We start from the raw sequence: 23,816 nt of genomic DNA on the forward strand, positions 1-23,816 counted from the left end.
CTTTTATGGAATAAACTATTGTAACAGGGGAAGTTAGTTTTGTTTGTTTCAGATGCTCTTTTTATCTATTTATTAAGTAAATAAATGAACACCAATTCTAAAAAGAAACAAAATAAAATCTGTTCCCCATGGTTTGGTTTAAATTTTTGTCTTTATTATGCAGTATATCAACACAAATATTCAAATGTGTTTGTGGATTCTCTCTTCTCCTGACCTCTCCTCTGCCAACACCGCACTAGCTTAATCACTATGACTTCATGGTTTATTTTAATATCAAATAAGCCCCTTGTATTAACATAATTTGTTTAAAATTTGTATTTTATTACTCTCCCACATTGATTCTTCCAGATGAACCGCACTGTCATATGTGAAATACAATGGAAAAGTGACCACCTGGGACCTAATGGAAATGTGTTAAATCTCTAATTTAGTTAGAATGAATCCATACAGTATTCCATCCAGAAAAAGGGAATGTTTCTCCTTCTATCCAACTCTTCCATATCCTTTAGTAAAGCATTTATTTTCTTAATGTGGGTCTTGACATTTCTTATTAAGATTCTTAAGTTTTACATTGGTGTGGGGTTTTGTGAAAGCCTTTCTAACAGCAGTAGTGACTAAACCCAGAATCAGACCAGGGCTCTGACCATAGCAACCCTGAGGCCTGACCTTCTTCAATGGTCATAGTGACTCAGGCTGGTCCCATGATATCACCTACAGGTCCCCTCACCCACCTGCACCCCATACATACCCAGTGTCTCTAGAAGTCACTGCCAGTTGCACCGTAACTTCCTAACATTTTGTTAAGATACAACATACACACAGAATAGTATTCCTAAGTGTGCAGCACATTCAACTTTTGCAAACTACACATACTTGTGTAACCAGCAGATCAAGAAACAGCACTACAAGTAGCTCAAAAGCCTTCCTAATAACAACCTAGTGCCATTTTAATGAGCTGGCTGTAACTCATAAATCTGTAGGGTGACTTACAGGACCTACTACTTTGTCCTAAGTATTTGTGGTGAGAGTTATGTACTAGATTGTTTTAGGTGGAATAAGTGCATGTCTTCTCAACATTAGGAAAAATCTTTAAATCCTTAAAGAAAACCAAGGCCTCGGAAAGGAATTGCCTACAAGTGTCTTAAACCAGACAGAGCTATACAGACACACTGCAAATGGCACTCAAATAATCCAGTGACTTATGGGACTTCCTGAGATCTGGTTCTGTGATGTGTGAAGAGCGCAGGTGATTAGATCAACTGAGGATGAGCCTAAGGTTGGATGGGCCTTTAATCCCTGGGAAGCGAATGTTCTCCCCTTTAGTGGCTTCACTAAATGAAGGCTCGTGAGTAAATCAACGTCTGCAGTGAAGCCAAGGGAGCAGGGAGGAGCCTGAACTCATCTCCCGGCTGCCAGGCAGCGTCTGACAAAACGCAGAAAGAGAAAGGTTTCTCTCCTGTGCACCTTTCTTCAGAAATTAAACGAAGAGAAACTAGGGCTCTTAAAAGAGAGACCACATACTCATCTACTTAAAAATCAAAGTGCTCTTTTCTAGTCACTTCCAAGTGATGAGTTCATCAGCCACAGTCATAGGACGTTGCTGCCTGAGGATCCATCAGAGGCACAGAGCAAAACTGTCTATAAAAATTGTTTTAAGCCCTGGCCAGGTGCTCAGTGATTAGAGCACTGGCCCTTGGACACAAGGGTCGAGGGTTTGTTTCCTGGTCAAGGGCACCTACCTTGGCTGCAGGTTCGATCCCTGGCCCCAGTTGGGGTGCGTAGGGGAGGCAACCAATCAATGTGTCCTTCTCACATCAATGCCTCTCTTTTTCTCTCTGCCTCCTCCCTCCCTTCCACCCTGTCTAAAAATCAATAGAAAAAATATCCCCGGGTGAGGATTAAAAAAAAAATGTTTTAAAGTGATAATGACTTTTCTGAATGAGTCGGATGCAATATAGATAAATTTATTACTAAAACATAGAGAGTAATGGTCTGAATATTGAGCTTTTCTCCTTATAAGAACCTTCCCACCATCTGCAAACTCTTCTAACATCCAAGTTCCCATTATATTTTGTTTTTTATTTCAGAGCGGAAGGAAGAAGAAGAGAGAGATAGAAACATCCATGATGAGAGATCCTCCCACTGGGGATTGAGCCTGCCACCCAGGCATGTGCCCTGACCAGGAATCGAGCCGTGACCTCCTGGGTCAACGCTCAACCACTGAGCCACCCCAGGCGGGCTAAGTCCCGCTATGGAGAAGTCGAGGTTTACAATGACAAGCAGCTCAGACCACACAGGCATCTGTCTGAGATGAAAAAGGAATAAAAACCTTTCAAGAGTCCCAAATGCCCACAGTTATAAGGGCAGGTAAACAAACCAAAGCTCAGGGTGAAGCAGGTGTCACCGAGCATGTGGCTGTCCCGCTGTGGAGCAAGTCTCACCTACCTTGGAGGGATGCCTGTTTTTAAATACTCTCCCACGAGGCTGACATCAGCAAGAGAGAAAAACTTTTTTTCCATCAACCGGAAGGGGACGCTGCAGGCATCCACGATGAGGAGAAAGACACCCGCACTTCGGAAGGCAAAGTCGGTGCCGTTGACCTGAGGATACAGAAACATCGTCTGCTGTCGTCACCATTTCAATATCTCTGGAAGGACTCCTCTCTCCAGCCCATCCCTCTGTCTTCTAAACCCGCAAATCAAATTACACCAGGATTCAGAAGGTAGGTGCCATTTACTCTTTCTCTGCTGATATTGGAAATGGTGCTGTGTGCTCACTGACTTTGCCTTGACTGGACTTTACAGACTGAATAAGAGGCTCTGAGCAGAGCGTGGCAGCCCGCACTCGGCTGAGCAGGGGGACTCTCTCTGCAGGTTCAAGGTCTTCATTCTTTTTTTTTTTTAATATATACTTATTGATTTCAGAGAGGAAGGGAGAGGGAGAGAGAGATAAAAACATCAACGATGAGGGAAAATCATTGATCAACTGCCTCCTACATACCCCCTACTGGGGATCAAGCCTGCAACCTGGGCATGTGTCCTGATCGGGCATGGGCCAACACCTTCATTCTTACACACATACTCTCCCATTGGGGTCACAGCTTTCTAACTCAGCAATCAGGTGGCAGCCTCTATACTGCAGCCCAGCTCACTTACTGTCACACTGATTCAGAAAAAAATCTACACTCCCCCGCCCCCCCCCCCGCACCCCCCCACCCCACCCCCGCCCACCACAATGGAGTTCAGGTTTAGAACATCAGAGGAGCTAGATTGCCTCATCTCCATCGTTTCATCTCCTTTGAAATCAAAGTGGAAATATGGTAATTTTACCAGTTTTTAAGCCACAAGTATATTACTATACTGTATAATTTCCAGTCGTCCCCTTTAAATGAATGGTTTGATACCTTTTCCAAAAAAAAAAAAAAAAAAAAAAATGAACAAACTCTAAACACATCCAAAGTCATTCATTCCTCAGCCAGAAAGGAATAAAAAGAAGATGTAGACTGAAAAATGATTCAATACTGAATTAAGCACACTGTTTCTGTTTAAAATTTATAAAATTATAAACTATGCTAAAAGCTAATAAAGGAGAAATACAGTCACCACTATCCTTTATCCTCGCTGGGAGAAATTATATTTAAATTTCACTTCTAATCACTATTGATCTGCCAGAAAGCAAAATGGCCTTGTAGCTGTGTTTAAATTTATCTAATCCAGAGGATGGTTCTGGAAATGCTTGAGGTAAATTAAGTACCACTTTAGATTTGGAAAGACTGGAAGTGATTCTCTTATTTTTAAAAATCTGACATGGACAACAGTGTGGTGATTGTGTGTGTGTGGTGGGAGGGGGAGGGGTGGAGGTAGCAGAGGGCATGGAGGGTATAAATGGTGATGGAAAATTTTAAATTAAATTTTAAAAAATGCAATAAGACGCATTTATTTATTTCATAAAAATAAAAATCTGAATACTTAAAATTGAAATAAATTTTGGGGAAAAATATAAAATGATCTTCAACACACTCAAACTGTCCCTCCCCTAAAACCTAATGCTTAAAGGAAATATAACATTTTCCATAAAAAAAACAAATACAGTAATGCCATGTCCTAGCAAAGGCTCTTCAGGAAACACATGTGGAAAGTACTACTGGTAAATATGACAAAAAACCATGTCCTGTGACTTTTCTAGGGTCCCAGGCACGTAATGTGTGCAGCAATAGAGTGAAACAGTGTCTTCAGAGCCTGTGGCATAGCCTGTATGAGGTTTTTTGGGAAAAACAATATATTCTTTAATTATCTAGTGAGTGTATAGCACAGGGAATATAGTCAATAATATATTGTTCAGTGACATGATTACTAGATATATCGTAGTGATCACATCATAAGGTATATAAATGTAGAATCACTATGCTGTATACCTGAAACTAACATAATGTTGTACATCAACTATACTGTAATTTCAAAATTTTTATCTAGTGATCTAGTATTGCACCCAGCTCTTGCTTCCTTTATACAACTGAGTCCCTCCAGACACCAAGCTGGAACTCGAGCGCTTAAACATCTTCCTCAACTGAAACTTTATTGTCTGTTGATTAAAAAATACTCCCCATTTCACCCTCCCCTTCGGTGGAAATATTCTTAACTCAGAGTTGTCAAAAAGTCAAATTTATGTTCTGGAGACAGAGAGGAGTGATGGTTGCACAATATGAATATATTTCATACCACTGGACTGCACACTTAACAAAGATGAAGATGGTGAATTTTATGTTACATGTATACATTAACACAATGAAAAACTGAGAACAAAATAAAGAGTAAGGTTGAATTTTTTCCACATTTATGTGGATTTGTGAATGTGTTGTCCACCACTTTAAAAAAAAAACAGAGCTCCTAAAAAGACCACGTGAGACCGGGCCCAGGCCCTGGCTGGAAATAGCTGGATGGCTAGATATCTGCTCCCCAAAGAGCTCTTTATATGGTGGCACTCAAGTCAGCCGGAATTTGGACAGGCCACCTGCCAAGAGCTGGTTAGCACTGGCTGGCCTGGCTCTTCGCCCAAATTCTAATGCTGACGCTGAGGCTCAGGCCTGTGCTCCTATTACCCCACTTAGGAAAGACAACCGACACTCTGCGTCTTCACGTTCCTCATCGGAAAACTGGGAGCCAGGGAACCTCAAACTAAAAGGCTGAGGAAAAATTTTAAAACTCATTGCTCACATTTTAAACAAGCAACTTGAAAGTTCCTTTTACGTTTCAAAAACCAAGGTTAATCACCGTTTTTCTACATTTTGATTGCCTGTGGCAATTATTTTTTAACCCAAGATGCCTTTTCGCTTCTGAAAATGAAATCTGGGTCGCCTGTAACACTATTAATGAATGAAGAGTAATGTGAACAGTTTAACATTTACCTAAAAGTTACCGATAAACAAAGTTTTTAAAAATATATTTACCTAGAAACATAAATGTTTAAGAGATATTTATAACTCTATTGTATGGCTTGCCACCAATAATCAAAATGTGGTCACAAACAAGTGATTGTTGCCAAAAATAACTGATGTCACCGGGGTGAAACATAAAAGTGAGGAGCTGAAGTAGTGGACACGCCAGATGGTACTTACAGAGATGACAGACGGGTCTCCGCGCTGAGTCTCCACTTTACTGGGTGACTGGAATTGCACGGGGAGGTAGCTTTTATGAGGATCACTAGTAAACACCACCTAAACAGGGAAAAAGTGCCATATTTTGTCAAGTGCATCTGCCTCCAAAAGGATGCTGCAAAACAAACTCAATTATAACGAATTAGTTGTTTAGCTTTAAATGATTTTTATTGATTTTTAGAGAGAGAAAAAGGGAGAAGGAGAGAAATATCGATGTGAGTGACAGTATCAATCAGCTGCCTCCTGTACACCCCGAGAATCGAGCCCACAACCCGGGCACATGCCCTGAGTGGAAATCCAACCAGCAACCTTTTGGGGTAGGGATGACACTCAAGCAACTGAGCCCACACCAGCCAGGGCAAACTAGTGTTTTCCTGAACTTTTATACCTTATTTCATAACCAAGAATTCTACCTTTTGATACATGCTTAATATGAGAAGATTTTGTTCCTCATTTTCTGGAACAACAACCGTTTCAAATAATTGTGATCTTGCTAATAAAGTCAATTCTACAAATGACTAAATTTTGTATTTACATCTTTGTAAACATTTGATGCAAACACAGTCACAAGTCTGTTTAAAGATCCTTTTCAGACCAGTATTCTGAACTGGGACTTCGTCCGCCCTGGACTGAGGAGAGTACAGATGAGAAGTTTGAAAACCCGTAGTGGCCTTGTGCATTATCAGGTCTAAGCGCAGTATGCATTTCTGTGGCAATTCTTGCTTTTAAAAACATTCTCTAGCCCAGTGAAATGTGGACACACATTAGAATCCCCTGCTGGGCTTGTTAACGCACAGACGGCCAGGTCCCACTCCCAGAATTTCTGGTTGAGTAGGGCTGGAATTGGGCTCAGGAATTCCAATTTCTCACAAGTCCCCTGGTGCTGCTGTTGCTGCTGGTTAGGGGTCCACACTTTGAGAATCATTTCCCTTAACCCACATTTGTTTATATAAAGATTAAGTATTCATGCTACACCTCTTTTGTACTTGGAATTGATCTGACTTCCTTTGGAAGGAACACTGTGCCTGATTTTTGGGTTTCCTTCCATTGCAATGCTTTTTCAAGATCCAAAAGAAGAACAGCTAATTACAAATATTTCAGGAGAAGTGTTTCATTTCTAACTAACTAAAGCCAGCTTATCCTTTTAGAGGCAAATAAATAGCATCTGCTTCAAAATGAAGTGGGGGGGGGGGGGGGTGTGGAGAGAGGAGCTCTCCACCTTCAAAAAAGAAAACCATTTCCAGGAGTTGCACTTTCAGAAGAGAAATTTCACACTGCCAATAAAACAAAATATTTTCTACATCACTGACATGTAAACCCAGAAACAACAGTGCAGCAGAATCACATCTGAGAAAGAGAAGATGACAGCCAATAAATCCAGTCACCCAGGGTAAACTGCTGTATCAGAGAAGGAAGGTATCTTTATTATAATTTGGACAAGGTTGCTTCTTATGAGCATCACATTCTACAGTGGGCCAAAGTTCAGGAGAAACCATGCAACACTGACAAATTGGCAATATAGATGTTTCCCCCCAAAATGCGCCTACTGCAAAGAACCTTCCGACCTTGTTTCAGGCCACAGCCCACTCGTTTACCTGGCGGGTCCCGCAGCCTTGACAGGGTTTCGTGAGCATGGCCGGCATCCGCTTGAGGGTCGACGGCTTCCTGTAATACTGGGGATATGCTTTGGCCATGCAGTTACTGGTCTCTTTTGAGTCTGTTGCCGCCTGGATCCTGACTCTTTCGCATCCCTGAGATGAACAGTAACTGTGGCCATCCCTGCGGCCTTGGGCTTTGAGATACAAGAACAGCAACCTGTACAAAACGGAACGCAACCCACTGGGTGTTAGACTGCCTCTCGAAAACTTACACAAACTCCTCAAATGAACTCATGGCCGAAAGGTATATTCCTCTAATAAGGTAGACAGTCCCTAAAAGAAATCTACATTATGAAACTAATAAAGTTGTTTCTCTTTCCTTTCTATCCTCCTAGGCCCCTAAGTCAAATTCAATACTCCTTCAGAAAATATTTTGATAGCCTGATTCCATCGTTGTAGAAGATATGAAAGTTGATTTCTGGTTTGAATTAAGTTCAACAGGTGATTTGGGAGGATGGAATTTGGCTTGGCTCAAGGATCCCTTGGAAAACTTTATACTTGCATTGAGTTTAGAATTTGGTAAATCAGCATGGTTTTTTTTCTTTTTCTTTTTTTTGGTTTATAAATCATTTTGGTTTATGGCACAAAATTTGAACAAGAACAGCAACTGTGTTTCGTTTGGCTTAAAATCAATTCAAAAAGCAATGGTTTCAAATCAATTCCTGCGACGTTTACTAAGAGCAGATGGGCCTGAGGTCCTTCTGTCTGTACTTTGGCCAAAATCAAATGAAATGAGCAGTCCACCGACTCTGAATTATCCTCCTACTGCCAAGATGAATGGAAAAGTAAGTTCTAGGCAGCAGTCCAACATCTGTCAGCAAACCTAGTCCTTCTAAAGCAAAGGAAGTCAATGTTCTAAAGGTTTGATCAAATGTAATCAATTACTGGAGTCAAAAATTCTCATTTAATATGAGGTCAAGTAGCAATTATGAGGTAAAAATCAGCCATTGTCCCAGTAATTTTAGCCTATATATGTAAGGAATGATACAAGCCTGGTTAGCCTGGACCTTTTGACAATTAAAATCATCAAAATAAATGTAATTAAAAAAAATTAAAACCCCAAAGGCCGAGGGATTCTAGGCCCAGATGATGACACATTTCCCACCTTTTTACACATGTAATCATTAATGTGTGATCACCAGAATGTCCTTACAAATTCGCTTGTTCTGTTCATTTTTGTGAAAAGTCAACTGGGAATGTGGAAGTTCTGTCATGTAGAGAGTAAAAGTCCAAGCAGGTTAAGTCTAATTAGAAACTGAAAATCAAAGATAACTATGATAATTAAAAAAAAAAAAAGATTTAAGCTGACCACACTGACTGCTGGAGGGCAAACAAGTTGCATCTCATTCAAAGGCTAACAAGGCACTTGCCTGAACCCCCCACCTTGTTCCCCCAAATCAAACTTGCCGCCCTCACCCCAGTTTGAACCTTTGTCTCCCCCCCCAAACATGCCATGCTACGTTCTTCCATGCCTCCATGCATCCATCCACACTGTCCTTCACCCATCTCTTTGTCCACCTCCTCCTGCTCAGTCAGGAGTCTGTCCCAGAGTCACGCTCTGGGGATGTCACTGGTTACCTTAGGCTGAACTTCTGGGTCACCTCAAAGGGCACACTGACTATCCCACCACAGGGCTTTTATCACTTAAATTCTTCACTCTCCAATGACCTGCTTTACATGTCCATATCTTCAATGGACTGTGCATTCACAGGAGAAATGCATCTTATTTACGCTAGTGTCTTTACTCAGGTGCCTCGACAATGGCATAGGAGGAATATCAGCCTAAGGAATGGCTAAGGAGCATGCCAGTTGCTGGAAGAGTACAGGAGATCGAGCCTACCATCGCCCAGAGGCTGAGAGACTGTAACTGGATAAGAGCGACAAAGCCAACAGGACCCCAGGTGAACAGGATTAGAATTAAAAAGTGGAAAGATGCAGCCTAGAGAAAGTTGAAAGCAAACACGCCACGGTTATACAGTGATTTTTAAAAACTCAAGGTCAACTTGAGAGAGAGCGAGAGCTTTAAGGAAAAGAAAAATGAGCTTTCACTGAAATATGAACTATATCATATGCAAATAATCATCTTAAAGAGTTGTTATAGAAAAGAAATTAGTTTAAGTTTCTATTGGGCCTACTGGTTCTTTATTGACAAGGATAATTTCTCTTTCTAAATTGCCTTAATAGGTATACAACAAACATCTTCACTCAGTTCCTACAACCAACTATAATTATGAGTCATTCTAGTTCTCTAAGCCTCTAATAGCGATGAGCAGAGAATTACCCACATCAGCTGCTTGTCTAAAGAGCCATCACATCACAGTCTATTCTTAGTTAGGCTGAAGAACCAGTAATTTCTCCATTAAAGAAAAACAGCAATAATTCTCATTTGCTGGACGCACTGAATTACCCCGTGCCGGAGTCAAAATAGAATTTCCTCTCAGACTGCTTCCTCTGCAATTCTTCCAGTGAGTTCACAGGCTCATAATCTTCCATTTTGGATAACGAGCCATTATGCCGCTGTAAAAAGCCAAAAGTAATCTGAAAAATTGTGTTTGATGGATAGCAGAGGCCAACTCGAATCCAGTCATTCCTACCAAGAAAAGAAAATTAAAACATGAATTCACATTTGAGCCAATATATTTGGGGCATTACAGCATATACTAGTATAAACACTAGCCATGATTTTCTCCTCCTGAAATGTTTGCTGTGCACTGAGCCACTAACGATAGAAGTCCTGAGCCCTGACATGCTAATAAATCATCCACCTTTAAATGTTTCCCCGGTTTCTCTTATCAATATTTTTACAACAATCACATGGCTTATAGAAACTTCTTGGTTTCAACAGGACTTCTAGGAATGTGAATAGAAGTTGGATAAGATAGACTTTGACACTGTGAGTGGATAATAATATTAAGTGAGATGGCTGGATATGTAGTAAGGTGGATGAAACACCATTAGCCTGACAGTAGAAGTACACACTAGTAAAATCTTTCCAAAGAATTTTTTGTCCATAAATACATTTTTATCTTTTATTACTACATTAGGTAGGATAAGTACTTAGTGATAAAATTTCTAAATATAAAAGTATGTGTATTTCTTTTCTTTTTTTAATCCTCGCCCGAGGATACGTTTTTATTGACTTTAGAGAGAGAGGAAGAGAGAGGGAGAGAGAAAAAACAATCAGCTGCCTCCCACATGCATCCCAACCAGGGACTGAACCACATGCATGTGCCCTGACTGGAAATCAAACCCACAACCCTTCGGCTCACAGGATAACATTCCAACCAACTGATCCACATCAGCCAGGGCAAAAGTATGTATATTTTTAAACCTTTGATGTAAACAACCAATTTGCCACCATGTTTTTTTCTTACTTAAAAATCCTTAGACATAAAATTAATATTGTTTATCATTTGCTTTGGGGGGGGAGGGCATTTTCTAATTGTGGTAAAATATGCACCATATAAAATTTTCCATTTTAGCTATTTTAAAAAATATATATTTTATTGATTTTTTACAGAGAGGAAGGGAGAGGGATAGAGAGTTAGAAACATCGATCAGCTGCCTCCTGCACAGTCCCTACTGGGGATGTGCCCACAACCAAGGTACATGCCCTTGACCAGAATCGAACCTGGGACCCTTGAGTCCGCAGGCCGACGCTCTATCCACTGAGCCAAACCGGTCAGGGCCATTTTAGCTATTTTTAACTCTACAGTTCAGAGGCATTAAGTATATTCAAAAGTTGTGCAACCATCACCACTACCCATTTCCAGAACTTTTCAATCATTTAAAAGAATTTTTAAACAATAAGTAACAGGGCCTTAAAATTGTCCACAAAAGTTTCACCCACTAAAACCACTAAAGAATAATTAGAAATGCAGACCAAAATGCATTAAAGCAACATGTTCTCTGTGGTATATCTATAATAGTAAAGGGGGAGTGGGCAAGAGAAAAACAGCCTAAATATCTATGGGGAAAGGGAGTAGTTAAATAAATTTTGATTATCTCTATATGCTCAGAAAATACTTGAGGGCGGAGAGAGAACACTATAAATGTTTATAATGCCTCACCCTGTTTAGGAAAATTATAGGTTATTTCAATTTTCTTTATGTTTATCTGTATTTTCCATATTTTGTTTAATGAATAAGTCCAGCTTTTATAACCTTTAAAGTGACAAAATCTATGACCTCTCTATAATTATACTAAATTTGGAAAATAAGATTGTCCATCTCTTCCTCTTGCCCATGATGTAATTTTTGCAAACTTTCAGCTAATTAAACAAGGAAAGTCTGACTGAACTCCAAGCCCATGTGGATTTTTGTAACTTCTGGGTTCAGTCTTTTTTTCACTTTATAATGTTTTTACTTGGTATTTATTTAAAAGTTACGCATGACACTGACCAGAACCCTGCATAGCATTTGACTATAGTATCTCGCCTACAATTCACAACCTGCCAGATAAAAGTTTTTTCTATTTCTTGTAAGTCCTCTCCAACCTCATTTGTTTCTTTGACTGCCCTGCAGCTCACTGATGGGAGTGATAACACCAGACCGGCTTTCAAAAACCTCACCCTGGACACAATGTGGACTAAGGATTGGAGGTGGGGAGACCCAGCAGGACCCAGACAAGAGATGATAATGGCCTAAACTCAACCACAAACAGTGGAGGTAGAAAAAAGTGGAGCGCTATCAACAGCATTACAGACAGAACTGACAGGGTTTGGTCACTGCTGAGATGAAGAAATAAGGGAAAAGGAAGAGATAAGGATGAGTCCTTGGTTGACTCAATAGGTAGAGGTGCAACTCTCCAGCAAGGCATAGAGAAGCAGCAACAAATGTTACAGGAAAACAGTAAGGGTTCCGTGTGGGACTTGTGCCAGAAACCTCACAGCTCAGAATAAGAGCATCCACCAGGTTCTCCAGTCCTTGGAAGTGACCTACTTAGAACTGCATGTTCTATGTCCACCTCTTCGTTTCAGTTGTGTGTTTTAAGAGTATTCAGAAAAGTTAGCACTTTATGACCAGTCAGGTGAATAAGCCATGTCAGTTTTCCAGGTATATATCTGCACAGTTTCATGGAGTCCCATTGGTTAACCACCACACATGTCTAGACTGATTTCACTCTGCCCTTCTAGGCCCATCACTCCTTCCTGGTTTCATCTCCTGTCACACCCTACACTCCCAGGGCATTGCATCCATCAGTCCCCAAACAGAGATAGCCCTTCCCCAATCTGTTGCTTGTGTAACAAGACAGATCATTTAGTATCGCTCTCTCAGCACAGCCTGGCCCAGCTCCTCAAGGCTAGAATGAGGTGCTCTATTATTTGCCCACTAAAAAACAGTAACAGTTTATTGATTTTCTTGAGTTTTTTTTCTACCTGTATACTGTGAGCTCCTGGAGGGCAAGTACTTTTCTCCCTCATCATTTTCTGGTACACAGTAAACGCTTGAATAAATTAATGTACAAATAGAGCCTTTGACTGCAAATAGTATTATTAGGACAGACAACTGGGAAACCAAGAAGCGATAGAAATCAGGCAGGAGTGGCAAATGCCTGGCATTCACGCCACTACTCTTCCACCTCTTACCCATGGCAGACATTGCTCATCAACCACACCTCTCTCTTCTGTCAAATCTAACCTTGGCCTCAAAAACCTTTTTCTTTCCTAGGTAACCCAGTGCTCAGTTGAAACAACACATAGACCTTAAAGTATTCAGCAGACAATATGAGAACCTATTGTCAAATGGCTTTCAGCACACAATACCCTGTCTGCAGAGAAACAGAAATGCTTTCAAAATTAAAGGATTCACCCTAGCCAGTTTGGCTCAGTGGATAAAGCGTTGGCTTGTGGACTAAAGGGTCCCAGGTTCGATTCTGGCCAAGGGCACATGCCCGGGTTGCGGGCTCGATCCCTCCCAGTAGGGGATGTGCAGGACGCAGCCAATCAATGATTCTCTCTCATCTTTGATGTTTCTATCTCTCTAGCTCTCTCCTTTCCTCTCTGAAATCAATAAAAAAAACTTTAAAAAAAGAAAAAAAAATGAAAGGATTCAATTTGTGTAATCTCCTGATTCCATCCACCTAAAATATACAGCCTCCCCACAAGAGAAATGTAGTACAAGAAATCGGCATCCTTACTTGCTACAAAGGTGGTGTGTTCCTATTTTTCTCCACTAGATTCCTACTTGCTCAGCTATGTGACGTAACAGTAATGGGAACATACCTGTTGAAATTTATGAGGTATAGAAACACAGTCTTCGGCGCTGGCCCGTTCCAGTGGATGGTGTAGCCCTTCTCCAGCATGATCACCGGCTGGTACTGGGGAAAGGCAGCCTTCTGGTTGATGCCCCGAAGCACCATCGGGTAGGATGGGTACTCATCTCGTGTGATGGTCATTGTCAGGTTCTGAGTGCTCCATGTCTGCACATAGACCTTCAAAAAATAAGTTAAGAATCATGGGGAAGAGCATGAACACTTAGAGAGCCAAACAAATATTTCCAGCACAAAGCCAAGTGTCTCTAGTTTCGAGAGAGAGATTCTGTGATCTATGCCAGACTAAATGAGGGGCAGCCAACTTCATCTTAAGCCACACATACAATGAAGTTTGCTTAGACTGAAATGGCAAAAACAGACCATGTGTTCCGCTAGCCAAGACCGTCATCATCTCTTCCACCACAACAGGCCAGCTTATTCATCAGAATATAAAACCTTTGTGGCTTATGCAGCCTGTCCAAAAAAATCCCTCAATCTGAAGAATGCACATATAAGAAATTAGTCAATTAATGTGAAAATGGATACTCTCTCCTCAAATCTGAGAGACTTTCCTCGAACGCAAGAGAGGGAAAATGTAAATACCTCAGAGTTTGGGCTTGCAATTTTCCATGACCTACATCAGCCCAAGAAGTCATTTTTCACCCCTTCAAAGGAAAAAGGGTTATAAAGCACTCTGCAAAAACTGGAAAAACATCTTAAACCGAGACAAATTTGAAAGTCCTGAATTTGTTCCAGTGGCATGAGCTCCTTGCCAAAACAAAGCCTTCCCTCAAAACAAATCTCCGAACAATTTCCTAAAACAAATGAGAATTGCTCTGGCCAGTGTGGCTCAGTTGATTGGGCATTGTCCTGTACACCAAGAGGTTGCCTGCTTAATCCCGGGTCAGGGCACAGGTCCGGGTTTTGGTGTCGATTCCCGGTAGGGGGCGTGCAGGAAGCAGCCGATAGATGTTCTACTTTCACATGACATATCTCTCTCTCTCTCTCTCTCTCTCTCTCTCTCTCTCTCTCTCTCTCTCTCTCTCTTCTCTCTCCCTCTCCCTTACTCTCACTCTTAAAAAAAGAAACCAAAAAAAAAAACAACCAAAAAACAAATAAACGAGTATCCTATAACAGATTTCCCCATAAGTATTATAACATCTGCAGAATATTGTATTTAATCCACAATACTGCTCTCTGTTTTTGTCTTTTGGTCATTTCTACAGTTTTGTCCATAACTGATTCCTCAATTATAAATCTTTTGAAGCAGAAAATCTTCTAAACTCTCATTCATGTTTGACTACTTCAATATATAGTCCTTTTCTCTACTAAAACCACTTAAAGGTTTAAATTATATATAACTAAAATGTTTATATTATATAGAATTAAATATAGTTTACATAGAATAGGTAGCGAAGAGCAGATATTCAATTAACATAAATTTACAAATAGCTAAATAAAGTTTGTTCTGCCTTGAGGTCCAGTTGCTTCTATCTTTTGCCTATAAACACAGAGTATTATCCATCAGCTCAGTAACAACAAATGCCTGCAGATCTGAGCTCCCAACCCCAATTCCAAATTCTCAGGAGAAAATTTCTAACCTGTAGTCCCATCATCCCAGAGCCCCCTGGGAAGTATTAGATGACTTGTTTCTTTCTTCATCTTCAAATAAAATAGAATTACTACCCTGGTTTGTAAGATAGAAGGATCAGGTTCAAGTCTCAACTACATCATAAATCAAAGAGTTTATAGACCCATTTATAGTAATTTTAAAATACAAAGTTTTCATTAGTGAGCACACCCCATTTTCAGACAGACACACAAATGCAACCTTACATACACATGGCTCACAAGAAATTTAACACTGAAGCTACAAAACGACTAAAATCTTTTTGTTTTATTTTAATTCTAGTATTTCTATTGCTTCCTGGTTATTGATGAGTCAACTTAATTTTAGGAGGTGATTATGATTAAAATGAATGGGAATAAGGAAGCCCACAACAATGAAGCTAATAGTATATTAAAATAAACCAGAAAAATCTCTCCAGTCTTTTTTATCCTTCTTAAATCCTTTGTCTTAGCTATAGATAAAAATCTTTGTAAAGTGTTTGTTTTTTAACTTAAGAACATAGCATTCTTCAGCAGTCATGATTCAAAATCAGAAGAGCAATGAAGAATTCTGCTCCAAGCAGCTCCCACTCTAGGTTTCAGTGGCAGGAACCACAGTAGCCTCAGAAGTTGAAATGCAGGAACCCATGAACACACCCTTGACAGGCAGAGTAGCCAGAGCTCAGGAAAGGCCTTCATCACAGGCTGGTCCTTCCCCGAGAAGAACCCTCCCTATAAATACGAGCATTTAGCAGCAAACCAACAAGACAGGCTTCTTTCCTGCTTTGAAACTATCAGAGCCCAATGCCCCCTGGAAGGTCCCTCGCTCTTCCCTAATTCTCCTGCCTATGCTCTTAATTCCCCTTCTCCTTTATCTTTTATCTCCCTCAACTGTCTAGTGTTAAATCTTACCACTTAATTATATAAAATATGGAAATAAAACTGCTTCCTTCAAAATTCTGGGCAACTGACACCCCCATCTGCAACCTCTCTATCTATCCAAATATCACTATTAAAATAATTGTTGCAACTTAGAGCTTCTCCTCAAATAATACTAATTGCAGCAAACACTATACCATGTGCGAAGCCATGGGCTAAATGCTTTACGTATATCCGTGCATTCTGTCTTCTCACCAGCCTCGTATGAGAGGAACCAGCATTATCCTCATCGTGCCCAGGAACAGAGTGGTTATTAACTTGCTCAACTCATATTTAAGGAAAAATGAAGCCAGGATTCAAATCCAGGCAGTCTGGCTCAAGTATCTGTGCTCTGAACGTACTACCTCTCAAATTAATCCATCCCCTTCTACTGGGCACCCACTTAATAAATGCACACTAGCTTAATGTTTCCAAAGAAGTGTTTCCTTTCATATTTTCATAAACATTATGTCATAATATAATTCAAAGAATTTCCTTGAATGTCTCCTTGTCCACTCATTTCCAATTCCTAGCTCTGTCTCTGGAAACATCTCACTTTCCATGCAATACTGATATTCTTGCCCCACAAGTTGGATTCCCATATTTAGTAGAGATAATAACCCTGAAAGGAAATAAAGCTCCCTCTCTGGGGCAGAGCGGTAGCATGGCAAAAAACCTGGCCTAAGACTCGGGAAAGATAGGTTCTCACCCCAGCTACATCCCACCCATATTTAACCAAGGGCAAATCCCCTCACCCCTCTTGGACTCACATTTCCACGTTGGCTTGAAGTGTGTGTGTGGGGGGGGGGGGGGGGGGCCTTGAAATAAAATTCTATTAGCCCATGGTTCCTACTGAATTTTTTTCTTTCACTTTTTTAAAAAATGTATTTTTATTGATTTCGGAGAGGAAGGGAGAGGGAGAGAGAGATAGAGACATACGATGAGAGAGAATCATTGATCCTGCCTCCTGCACGCCCCTTCTGGGGACGAGCTGGCAGCCTGGGCATGTGCCCTGACTGGGAATTGAACCATGACCTCCTGGTTCACAGGTTGACGCTCAACCACTGAGCAATACCAGCTAGCTCTTTCGCTGTTTTTTTCTAAAGAAAATCATGCTTTGGAGAGTGTCAATCACGCTGAAGAGCACTCCTCACAGAAGCGGTGATGTCAGGAGCTGGCAAGGACGCAGGCATCCTAACGCATCCTGGCCTACCTGGGCATAGCTCCCACTGCAGATCACCGCGTTCCATTTGGTAACGTTCACACAGCTAGGATGGCGGATCAGGTAGTTGTCAATTCTTCCCACGTAAGCGTCCTTGTATCCTGTCACAGAGCCATCAGTGTCGTGGAATATGGAGTTCTTGTCACCATCCAGCTCACAATCTTCAAACCAGGGGCCAGGCTTTCCAAAGAAGACATTCAGAGAGACCTGAGGGCAGTGAAAAACAAGAAATTCACCAAATGAGGACTCCTGTCGTCTTAGTCAGCACCCCCTGCAAGGATCCTCCTGCATATCCATTCCAACTGCTTGGAGATTAAAACATCCCTGACAATTCATAGTTGTCAATCAAGGCACCCAGTCAATCAAAGATGTCCATTAGTTATGACATGCCTGGGGGGAACATTTTTCCAAAGCCTTGTGGAGGTCAAGCAGCAAATGTGAAATTTCATCTTTGGTGGTTTCCCTTTCTTCCAGTTAAAACTATTACCTGCTCTCCAGACAAAACTAATCTGCAATAAGAGAAATTAGAACTGTGGGAAAGGGAATTAAGCAGTCATGCACATTTGTTAAAAATTATAAACTTTAGGGGATGGAAGAGATTAACCAAAGAACTTATATGCATATATACATTGCCCGTGAACACAGACAATAAAGTGGTAAGGGCCAGGGCTGGGGCAGGAAGCAGGTAGTGGGAGCAAAAGGGGGAGAGGGGGAGAGAAGGAATATCTGTAATACTGTCAGCAATAAATAAATATTTTTTTAATTTTTCAGTTTTTGTTTATTAAATGAGGCTTCAAAATTTAAATAAATATTTTTTTAAATTATCAATGTTACATTTATAATCTGTTCATTTTTCTGTATGTAAATTATATCTTAATTAAATAAAAATCTATTATAAGTTCTAACTTCAACTAGTTAATCATTTTCTTTTTCTTCAAGTGCTTTAGTTACTTGTTCATATGTCTTCTCCTACTTCCCAGTTAAAACACAGTCTAAGTATTTCCTTAGTGTGAATAATAAAGTATTTAGAACAGGGTCTGCTATGTCATAAGCATTTAATAAATGTCAGCTATTAAAATTCCATGAAGTGCCTTTCCCAGTAGCTTCCGTGGTCTTACAGGAGGTCTACACGGAGCCTAGCAGAGAATGACATTCAATATTTCCCAACAACAGGCACAGGGGAGAGGAGCCAAGCACAGGTCACCCTCTGCCAGAGGCTAGGAAAGCCTGTCAATAAAACAACTTGTAAAAAAAAAAAAAATAAAAAAAAATAAAACAACTTGTTTCACACCACCCAGTATTCCTCTTCTTCTCCTGAAGTTCCCCAGAGTAGACCTAGACAAGTACAATTCCAGGCAGATCGCAAACCTCTTCTTGGATCATTACACTGAATTTCCCCAAACCTTGTCCTCTTGTTCTTAAGAGATGCTACAATCCCTGCCACCAATTTAGGTTATTTTCCTTTCCAAGGTATCACTTGAATGTTAAAAAATACCCCAGGTCACCTGGGACTTCTATTCTCACCTTGAACTCAACGGGACAGAAAGAATAATAAATTTTAAGACTTTCTTTTGCTTATATCCCCCCTCTCCCCCCCCCCCCCCCAGTCATAAAGACTTGGTACGAATCCTTTGTTTCTGTCTTTGTCTTTGGGGATGTGCTACCCCTCCTCCTCCCACCGCAGTAACTATATAGGAACCAAAAGGACAGACTTACATGTGGACCAAACTTCACAAGGGAGAGGTTATTTCTGGGGGTTATCTGCCAGGGATTCTTCATGAGGAAGCCAATAGCACTGGTATACCTATCTGGAGTTGGCACATATTTTTTGAAAGTGCACCTGGTGAGATGAATGGGCCCATCGTAAATCTGAAAGCCTCTAATTGGGAATGTCCTGTTGGAAAACAAGAGTTTGTTTAATGCACTTCACTGACATACTTGTTTTATAAAGACAGGTGACTATTCTGTACACACAAAACACAAGTCTAGAAACCGTGGTAACCAAGACAAGGTGCCTGATCAAATGAAATGAACACTGTAGTGGGAAGGGCAAAAGGGAAACAAAGGATAATCGCAGATAAGTGCTGTGGAGACACACACGGCAACACATTCGGCAGGTGGGAGAGAAGCCATCTTAGAGGGAATGGAGGCTGCTCTGAAGAGGCGACTTTTGCTTCCTTGAGTCCACCAGTTCAGACCTTTTATCTGGTAACTTACATACTTTAGTTTTGGGTCCAAAATCTCTAATGTGAGAACAAAAATGAATCTGTGCTTCAACAGAGAGAACCTCCTCTCAAGCCTCTAAATGACAGTAGTAAGGTGAAATGATATGCTTAAAAGTATGAAAGTATAATTCCTCAAGGCTTTTGATGTCAAAAAGGCTAGCTAGATTGAGAAATCGGTTTTATTCGTTGTCCTCCTTTCTGTTCAAACACAGACTCCTTAATCATATATTATTAACCATAATTAACGTACAAAACCCATAACATTCTGTATCCCTTAGTTTTCTCCACTTTTAAATTCTCTGATGGCACTGCAGAGGACTTCTACAGCAACGAATTAGATTACAACTCGGCAGTGTTTTACAATATATGCTAGCAACAAAATCCACGGGCCTTACTAAAGTCTATGCATCTGCATGTGTCTCTAAGGATATGTCCCAAAATGGCTCTCTTCCCTAGAAAAGGTTGTGCACACACAGTCAAATAAAAACTGGATCCCTTGACCAATGAGGAATCTGTTCTGGACAATCTTCCTTAGCAAGGAAGCAACAAGCATTTTGAAAGAAAACTGGAGGCCAATGTAAAATAAAAAGAATGAAATTGACTTGGCTGCCATCATGCTGCAGCCCACACCCCAACTACTACGGCTCTTCTTTCATCTACCCTTAAAAGAGGCAGCTAGAGCCTAAGTGTGACAAGCACAGCACTGAAGCCCAAGTAACAGGGCTGAAACCCCACCTCAGCTACTTTTCTTAAGTTATTTATAAAGCGGGATGATCACAATACCTATCCCATTGGGCTCTGTGAGGATTAAGTGAATAATAAAGTACCCAGAAGGGGGCCTGATACATCATACGCATTTAATAAATGTTTGCTATTAAAATTCCATGAAGTTCCTTTCCTAGTAGCTTCCATGGTCTTACTCACAGGAGTTCTACACAGAGCATGGCATTAACTGAAGTATTTCTCCAACAGCAAGCACACGGAGAGAGGGGCCGAGCACAGGTTACCCTCTGCTGGTAAAGCCCTTCCACCAGCCCCCACTTCCCCCCATGCCCCTGACCCACCCCAGCCCAATGTCCACATAGAATGTGTAACTAAGGGAATGGAGGCTTCCCGAAGTCTGACCCTAGTTTTTCTCCAGCTCATTTTCTCACCAGTAAGATGAGGACAACTATAAACTGTGTCTCAGAACGGAGGATGGATTAATTAGTTAATAGTTCCCTAAAAGCCCTGAAGAATCTTTCTAGTGCTGAGTGCTTTTTTAATGACTCAGATTATTTTGACAGAAAGCATGCCAAAAGTCTACCCCCGCCTACCCTTCGACATCTGAAACACTTAATTATGCAGCCGTGGTGAGGTTTGGAGTCAGCTTTGGCATCTATCAACCCTTATTTCCTAGGACTCTTTTCAATAGGTAATTTCCTTTTTCCAGTGGCTATTTCTAAAAACCAACATCACAATTTGAGGGAAAACTGACCTAATGTCATAGTTTACAGTTTGGCAACTTTCTGTGGCTCAAGAAAGAAAGGGGGGAAAAAATCACCAGCTTATATAAAGCCTTAACTAAGAAATGAGAAAAAAAAAAAGATAGGTTTCTTCATCATAAAATTATTAATGAAATCCAGAATTATTATTAATGCTCCAGAATTTTAGAGTATAATACACAAGTACTAAATGATAACAATAACAGTTATAATAATAAAAAAATAAGGTGGGAAAAATATCAGAGTGGGAACCAATCATGTGGAATTATTACAGAAACTTCCATAAGGATTAGGTTTTCACTTATTATTTCAATTTAACTCTCCACTGCCAAAGCAATACTTACCTATTCCTGGGTAATGTCCGAGACTTCTGGTCTATTCCTCCCATGCCTACATACTTGTTCTGACCACCCTGAAAGCCGTAATTCCTGCTTTCTCCAACAAAGAGAGATTCAGATACCTCCTGGCTAGAACCTTCATCACTTGGAAAGCTTCCATCACTGTTAAAATGAAAATAACCGTCAACCACACAGTCCTAGAAAATGTATATTGACACTCAAATAAAGGCAAGGTATAACTCAAATAGCTAAAAATTCATACTGAGTCACCAGAAAGTACCTCTAAACTGTGAACATACCTCTTACAAATTGATACAAATTAACTGTATTGTAAATGAGTGGTTTTCAAATTAGGTTGAAATAAGTGAAATTTAATTTAGCAGCAACAACTGATTATTTTATTCTTAAGCAACAGTACTGTGAACAGAGAGAATAAACTTGCCCTGAACGCAACAATTAGAATCTAATGTTTAAGATTTAAGATGGCAGTGAGAGTAACTGACCTGGAGAATAATATTTAACACAAAAAGTCCAGTTCTTAAAGACCACTGAGAAATTTGACCAACTTCGAAGAAAGAAAATATTTAATGTGCTCCCAACTTTTACTCCCTTCCTTTTTATTCCCATAATTTTTAAGATCTTTAATCTAATGCTCAAGTGTTTTTCTTCCAAGCAAAAAAACCGTAAGTCTACCCTTCTGTGGCATTCCAGCATTAAAAATGTATTTTTGTTATCCAAAAAAATTAAATAAGTTTTAAAAATCCAGGGTTACTTTACCTACAGCTTTAAAATAATCAGAAGTAATAAGTAAATGAATAAGTAAATAATAAATAAAATAATCAGAGAAGTATTTTTAAAGTAATTACAAACCTGGCAAAGGTTAATCCTATTCCATTATCTGCAAATCTGTAAGAAAAAAAGAGATGACGTAAGACTTTAACTTACCACATCAGGTAAGAATAGATTCCAATGTTTACTCTTCAAGACCACAAAAATAAGTTTCACTTCCCAATAACTAAAAGCACAGGCTCCACAGTGAAGGCACCTGGTTCAAATCTCAGCTTTGCCAATGACTAACTGTGTGACCTTGGGCATATTACTCAACTGGACTCTCCCTCAGTTTTCTCAACTATATCTTAAAATAATAAGTTAGCAACCTGCCTCATAGGACACTTAAGAGAATTACACATACTAATTAATTTCAACCATTTAGGTATAGGGGTAGGAAACCTTTTTTCTCCCAAGGGCCATATGGATATTTATAACATCGTTCACGGGCCATACAAAATTATCAACTTAAAAATGAGCCTGCTATATTTGGTCAAACATTTAATTAACTCACCCCTAATGCGTTGGCAGGGCCAAACCAAATGACTTCATGAGCCATCCCCCACCCCTGATAGAACAATGGCTGGCACATAGCAAGGAGCATATAAGTGTTAGCTGGAACTTGTTATTTTTATAATTTTACTTTTAAAAACAATTAGATCATGGTAGTCTCTTCTAAACTTTTCAACGTTAATACTCAAGCTATTTCTACAGATTTAATATAATATCATTTTTTGCACGAAAAAAGGCAAGATGATAAAATGCCAAGAAGCTAATGTCACTGCCAGCCAGAAAACAATGTTTTTCTAGACTCTTGAACACCAAATCTTAGCTCAATATACATCAGACTTCCAAAATTATACAGATGGAAAAAAACGAGATGCTTACTGCCTCAAGTCATGTTAAGACATGTCAACACACTTACTACGGTGAAATTTACAACTTTTGTTTTGAATGGCAGTAAGAGCATCAAAAAAACCTGGAGTGTCCAAGAGGAAGGGAAAAAAAATCCAGCTGGTTTCAAAATCTTTATTTAGCTCTCTGACATAGACCCTGTTTGTTACATAAAGTTAAATTCCCGGTTTCTGTTCAATCTCATCAGAAAACGTTCATGTCACCAGACAAGTTCAGGTCCAATAAAAGCAGCCGAATGAGACGATTCCAAACATTTGCAGTCTGTTAATGCTAGCAAACTTTCTCGGAGCTTGTCCTGTCTATTAGTAACAATAATATGAATCCACAAACTATCACTGTATTTTCAGTCTGCTGGGTTTTTCAAAATAGCCTTAAAAAATAAATACACCAGTGCCACCAGATAATAACTTTGTAGAGAATACCCACGCTGAATTCTGGACGACAATGTCTCCCCCTCGGACCCAGGCTCCATGGTCATTATTTTTAAAAGCAATGAGCCTGTCAATTAAAGCAGCAACGCGTGGCTTTTCAGGGTCACCATCCTGATGAGGCCGAAACCTTGGGATTGAAAAAAAAGGACTTTTTAAAAAAGTAGTAAAAAGGTAATAGCTATCAACTATTTACAAATGCACACTTAAGTGTCAAAAAAGGTTTAAATTTGACCAAAACCAAAGAAGTAAAAAACAAACAAACAAAAAAAAAAAACCCAAAAATC

General features: G+C 40.0%; 1 protein-coding gene across 1 annotated transcript in view; it reads right to left on the bottom strand.

Annotated features, from left to right (window-relative positions):
- The window catches only part of CEMIP2 (cell migration inducing hyaluronidase 2), a 71,642-nt gene that overhangs the window by 3,043 nt on the left and 44,783 nt on the right, over positions 1-23,816 (bottom strand). The window contains exons 14-23 of the mRNA XM_081103885.1: positions 23,528-23,659; positions 22,229-22,264; positions 21,365-21,520; positions 19,028-19,205; positions 17,303-17,518; positions 13,535-13,743; positions 9,719-9,901; positions 7,249-7,468; positions 5,615-5,713; positions 2,446-2,600 (exon numbers count right to left, since the gene is read on the bottom strand). Coding sequence (XP_080960011.1) covers positions 2,446-2,600; positions 5,615-5,713; positions 7,249-7,468; positions 9,719-9,901; positions 13,535-13,743; positions 17,303-17,518; positions 19,028-19,205; positions 21,365-21,520; positions 22,229-22,264; positions 23,528-23,659 — 1,584 coding nt within the window. The remainder of the gene's footprint in view (positions 1-2,445; positions 2,601-5,614; positions 5,714-7,248; positions 7,469-9,718; positions 9,902-13,534; positions 13,744-17,302; positions 17,519-19,027; positions 19,206-21,364; positions 21,521-22,228; positions 22,265-23,527; positions 23,660-23,816) is intronic.

Source organism: Myotis nattereri (assembly GCF_964212035.1).
Source record: "Myotis nattereri genome assembly, chromosome: 12".
Lineage (NCBI taxonomy): Eukaryota > Metazoa > Chordata > Mammalia > Chiroptera > Vespertilionidae > Myotis > Myotis nattereri.